This window comes from Myotis brandtii, unplaced genomic scaffold (genome assembly GCF_000412655.1).
Source record: "Myotis brandtii unplaced genomic scaffold, ASM41265v1 scaffold447, whole genome shotgun sequence".
Classification (NCBI taxonomy): domain Eukaryota; kingdom Metazoa; phylum Chordata; class Mammalia; order Chiroptera; family Vespertilionidae; genus Myotis; species Myotis brandtii.
In genome coordinates this window covers 556,357-562,356 of record NW_005367108.1, presented here as the reverse complement: position 1 = coordinate 562,356, position 6,000 = coordinate 556,357, and the positions used below count along the sequence as shown (strand labels likewise).

The 6,000-nt window shown below is 44.2% G+C and overlaps 1 protein-coding gene across 1 annotated transcript in view; it reads left to right on the top strand.

Moving 5' to 3' along the window:
• INTS9 (integrator complex subunit 9) overlaps positions 1 to 6,000 on the top strand; it is a 116,528-nt gene that overhangs the window by 58,818 nt on the left and 51,710 nt on the right. Inside the window, exons 5-6 of the mRNA XM_005874612.2 lie at positions 484 to 623; positions 3,152 to 3,238. Of these exons, the coding sequence (XP_005874674.1) occupies positions 484 to 623; positions 3,152 to 3,238 (227 nt within the window). The remainder of the gene's footprint in view (positions 1 to 483; positions 624 to 3,151; positions 3,239 to 6,000) is intronic.

The window sequence follows — 6,000 nt, the reverse complement described above, 5'->3', positions numbered from 1 at the left end:
TGTTTCTATCTCTCCCTCTCCCTTCCTCTCTGAAATAAAAAAAAAAAAAGAAAATCGGTTCCCACGTTTGACTTTGGAGGAGCTGGTTTCTCTGTGCTGCTCCCTCTGTTCCCGCAATCCGTGGCGGGGCCGCGTTGCATTCTAGTTCCCCGCACAGGGTATATTGTGCTGTCTCTGCGTCGTGTTCCCTGGTCTCACCTGCCAGGCAGCATTTATCCCCATAGGGGTGACTCGGAACTCGCTTTAGTGCATCCGGGCGCTGCTAGTGTCCAGGCTGCGTTCTCGGTGTTAGCCCTCCTGTCCTGCTACCCAACGTCAATATCAGGAAACATCCTAACGTGAGAACAGAAGTGTCGCAGGAAGACCATCATCATTCCGTAGCACCCAAACTACTCTGCATTCTGACAGCATCCTCTTTCAGTCGCAGCACGTTGATCTATGGGCTTGGAACAGATATGCATCATCCCTCTCCTTTCTTTTCAGACAGAGCTAATAGATCTGTCTACGGTAGATGTGATCCTCATCTCTAACTACCACTGCATGATGGCACTGCCCTACATCACCGAGCACACCGGGTTCACAGGCACGGTGTACGCCACCGAGCCCACCGTGCAGATCGGCAGGTGAGACACTGCTCTACCCCGTGAGCATGAGGCCCAGAGCTCCTTCCTTCACTGGTGACTGCTTAATAGAGTGCTGTGCCAGGAGTGATCGTTATTTCCTCCCGAGCAGCCAACCCGGAGGACAGGCATGAATAGACAGCTCTCTAGATAAAACAGATGGTCACTGGACTCTCCCAGAGACTGATGCTGCCAGTAGTCTTCACTATCTTTTTTTTTTTTTTTTGAATCAAAACTGGAAGAAGGAGTTCCTGAGACAGCTCCTCTGTGCAGATGCTAATCAGGAGAGGTAACGTTTAATAAGATGCCACAAATATACACTGCGAAGAGATTCAGGGGAAAGGAACAGCATATTTAAGAAAAGAAATTTTATTACTTTGCTTTCAAAATGTCCCCCCTTTTATGGATTAGTTCGAACTAAATGCAGACAGCGTGTAGAAAACAGGATAAGTCACTAGATGGGTAAGTTGTCTGGACTGTTAGGAGACTGAAACGCCGAACTCCAAGGAGTAAAACCTCAGGCCTCCTTTGACTCAGAACGCCCTGCTGTCTCTTTCTCTGCCCCTCCCGAGCCTTCACGGTTGCTGCAAGTAACCATAGCATCAGTTAGTGAGAAGAAAGTTACTCCAGGGAAAAGAATTGCGTTGAAGCAAACTAGTAAGTGTGGTATAAGATGAAACTATCAAGACCAAAAGTATGGGTTCTAGTGTCTTGCAGAGTCCAACAAGATGGAGTTACTGGAAATAAAACAATATGTCCTTATTTTTGTGTTAAATCACATTTCCTGCAGTGTGTATAGGAAAATGTAAGGGATCTGAGGAAGAGACATTATAGGACCATAAGACATGGGAGGTGATGGATCAGTTCAGTGGGAGGATGAGGTGAAAACATTGGACTCCAGTCTGAAAAAGTTAGAGCAGTTCTCCTGAAAGCTGTAACCAGAATGGTAATGAGCCTGGTCCCAGATCTTAGATGCTGGGACTCATACTGCTCCTTCAAGTTGAAAGGAGGGGTGGTATTAGGAATAAATAAATAAATGGAAAGGAAATGAAGATGCTCAGCATTCAAATGCGGATACATTTGTGGTTGATTGGGAGCGGATTGGAGTCAATGTGGATCCTCTCTCCTGGGTTATGCAAGGGGTCTCATGCTGTTGAAAACCTGCTTCCAGCTTATTGGTCTTCCTGGAGTTATCCAGGATTCTGACAGTTCTCTGTGCATGAACCCCTCAGAGCATGCGGACCATTGATCCCATCAAGTGGGTTATTTCTTACATCCGCTCCGCTGTGGTTCTGTGGTAATCCATCTCTCGATGTGCATAGCCTGCCTTTTGTAGGTCCTTGAGTTAGGTCTTTAGGATCAGTCTTTAGAGCAGGGGTGGGGAACCTTTTTTCTGCCAAGGGCCATTTGCATATTTACAGCATCATTTGAGGGGCCATACAAATGATCAATTTAAAAATTAGCCTGCTGTACTTGGTCAAACATTTCATTAGCTCACCCATATGCCTTGGCAGGGCCAGACCAAATGATTTCTCAGGCCTTATATGGCCTGAGGGCTAGACATTCCCCACCCGTGCTTTAGAATATTCCATATGGAATGTTATTAATCCCTAAGACACACATGAAGAAAAACTTTACCAGTTTAAATTGGTCATTTAATATCATTTTATTTTCTTTTATTTATCTATTTTAAATATATTTTTATTGATTTTAGAGAGGAAGGGAGAGAGATAACAACATCCATGATGAGAGAAAATCAGCAATAGGCTGCCTCCTACATGCCCCAACACTGGGGATCGAGCCCGCAATCCGGGAATCAAACCGTAGTCTCCTGATTCATAGGTCAAAGCTCAACCACTGAGCCTCCTGGCCAGGCCATTTAATATCATTTTAAAAATCCTACCCGCCAAACCGGTTTGGCTCAGTGGATAGAGCGTCGGCCTGTGGACTGAGGGGTCCCAGGTTCGATTCCGGTCAAGGGCATGTACCTTGGTTGCGAGCACATCCCCAGTGGGAGGTGTGCAGGAGGCAGCTGGTCGATGTTTCTCTCTCATCGATGTTTCTAGCTCTCTCTCCCTCTCCCTTCCTCTCTGTAAAAAAAAAAAATCAATAAAAAAAATATATTTAAAAATCCTACCCGACCCCTGCTGCCACCAATAGCAAGTACTTTACAATCATTTAACTTTTTCTCCGTTTGCATTTTTAGTTACATAAAGGCAGCGATCTTAGAGTGAGAATTAAACCAGATGCCTATCTATTTCAGTGTTTGGAGATGAAAACATGCCAGGCTTGTTTTAAAGGTGAACTATATCATTCATATTCCAAATTTTTAACTTGGAAATTCAATAGGAGGCTAGATTTGTATTCAACTTTATGTAAAATGGTGCCCACATTCATATGCAACAGAGGGAAAAATAATTGGGGAGGGAGAAGGCAGACAAGCCCATTTCTATTGGATTCTGTGTTAGAGTGCGGTGTTTCCCTAGTTCTTCTATGAATTTTCATCACTTTTTTTGTTTGATTAAACTCAGGCTTCTCATGGAAGAGCTGGTGAATTTCATTGAAAGAGTGCCCAAGGCGCAATCTGCCTCCTTGTGGAAGAACAAGGACATTCAGCGGTGAGCAGAAGGCCTGTATGCCCCCCTTATGTACAGCCTTAGATTCTTTTCTCCCTGTTTATGAAAGGGTTATGTTTGATTCAACCAACATAATTTGAGAGGCAACCATGCCATGGGCAAGGTATTGTGCTGGGCCTGGGAGTTTTTAAAAACTAATAAAACAATTATCTCTGTCTTTGAGGTATTCAGGAGTCGGTGGAAATCAGACAGTTAGCAGGTAAATTACAAGTGGGATGGATGCATTAGATTTGATGCTTGATCACAGCACTGTGGTCACTCAGAGAATGAACTCTGCTTAGGGAAGCTGAGGAGGACTTCCTTAGGAGTGACTTTCTTCTTAGAGGAAGAAAAGGACTTTTGCAGATGGAAAAGATTCAGGCACAGCATCCTAGGATATAGTGTATTCAAGGAACAGGGAGAAGTTCAGGGTGGATTAGAATGGGTAGAGTAGAGAAGAGAGGATGAAACTAAAGAGGAAAGTTGAGCAAGATAATGAGGAAACTTAATGTGTCACATTTGAATATTATTGAGAGTGGGAAGTCCATCAGTGGAGGTTTATAAGGAAGAGAATGACATGGTCAAGTATTTGTTCTGGGGAAGGTAACTCTAGCAGCATGGAGAGTGGATGGATGTATACAGATGGGGGCAGGAGACCAGCAGGAAGACAGTGTCAGAAACCCAGAGGAGAGAACAGAGGCCTGAACTAAGGCAGTAGCAATGAACATGAAGGGTCTAGCTCAGCCGTGGGCAAACTACGGCCCGTTTGAAATGAATAAAACTAAAAAAAAAAAGACCGTACCCTTTTATGTAATGATGTTTACTTTGAATTTATATTAGTTCACACAAACACTCCATCCATGCTTTTGTTCCGGCCCTCCGGTCCAGTTTAAGAACCCATTGTGGCCCTCGAGTCAAAAAGTTTGCCCACCCCTGGTCTAGCTTAAAAGATATTTCTGCAATAGAATTGAAGAGAATTGGTAAGAATTGTGAAGAAGCTGAGATGTTGTAACTAGGAAGGTACGAGGAGCCCTGAGTGGAAGCCAAGGGGGAAACCCAGGCTTGTCAGTGGTCTCAGATACTGCAGACGGATCAGCACGTTAGGTGGATGAGGCCCTTGGCTGTGGACATTTCAGAGAGGTTAGTTTCAGTGGCCCCTGGATCAGAAACCAGAAGATAAGAGGTGATATAAGTAGAAAGATAATAGATGAGGCAAGGAGGCAGCTTGGTTACCCTTCAGTGCTCTCACACTTCATTGGCAGCGGAGGACACCAGTCAGACCTAACATACTGCAGTGTCTCTAACCCTGCCCACCGCCTCCCTCACCTCCAGGCACCACAGTCACCCGGCCTCTGGGCTTGGCATCCAGAGTCAGGTCAGGGCTCGTCTGTGACTTCTCAAGTAGCACGTGTTCCACAAACTCTGACCAACGCCCCTCTTTTCCATCTGTCTTGCCACCGAGTTCTCTTTCCTTCTAGATCAGTGATTGTTCACCATCTAGTAATCTAACATTAAGAAAGTCAAGAATACATAAATGTAGCTAGGAGAATGTGCTTTGTTTTTATACTAGTACTGTAACTATTTCAGAGTTTGAGCATGTAAATTTCTTCTATGCACTCCTTTGTATGAATTATTTATTTTATTTAGTTTTGGTAGCCCTATTCTCAATGTTTTATTTAATACATTTATTTTTTATTTTTTTCGATCCTCACCCGAGGACATTTTCATTGATTTTAAAGAGAGGGAGAGAAGGAGAGAGAGAGAAAGAGATAAACAGAAACATAGATGTGAGAGAGAAACATGAACTGAACCCGCAACCCAGATATCTGCCCTTGCCAGGAATCAAACCCACAACCTTTTGGTGTATGGGACAATACTACAGCCAACTGAGCCACACCGGCCAGGGCTAAATTTAATTTTTAACATTATCATTTTACAGAAGAGAAAGCAGGCACAGAGAGGTTAAGTAACTTGTTCAAGATCACCCAGCTACTGAGCTACAGTAGGATTTGGATTCATACCCAGACAGTCAGGCTAGTCTGGTTCCAGAGTCTGTGCTCTTAACCACTGTGCTGGACCGCCTCTTGGATACACACACATTTCTTCTCACATGTGTGTGAGACCCTTTCATGTGAGGAAGGAGGAAGGATGTATAACTGCACATTCTCTCCTGTGTCTTATGGATCTTCTTCACACCTCTGTGTCCTCACTTGGGGATATGGTGTCTGTCTGGTTTGGGGTTAGGAAACGTTTTCTCTTACACGCACATGTCTGAGTCTTTACATGGTTACCTGCTTAATACAGAGACCCCTCCCCTCATTTTGCATGTTTATTCTCTGCTCCCTTTCCTCCTGCCATTGCTGTACCTTCTACCCCTTTTCTTTCTCTCTCCCACGTTCTCCCTGAACCACATTGGACCCAGGTCTCTACATCCTCCTTGGAAACCAGAGAACTTTGTTTCCTTTCCCCATGGAACATGTATGCCTTGGCTCCCCTTACTTCCTCCTTTTAAATTTATACCCTTTATAATATTCTGCTGCAAATAATTTTGGCACACCAGAAATGACGTGCAAAGGTCACTATTTCCTGACTCCCAAACCCTGGGCCAAGTCTTAGGAAGTTCCAGGATCCTTATTTTGCCTTTTCTTCTGTGACCTTGAGCAGAGTCCTTGGCAGTTTTCCTTTGCCTCCCGTTTATAAAATACAAGATAACTGGCTTACAGAAGAAGTGCTATTGTATATTAGGGAGAGGTGAATTGAGCTTG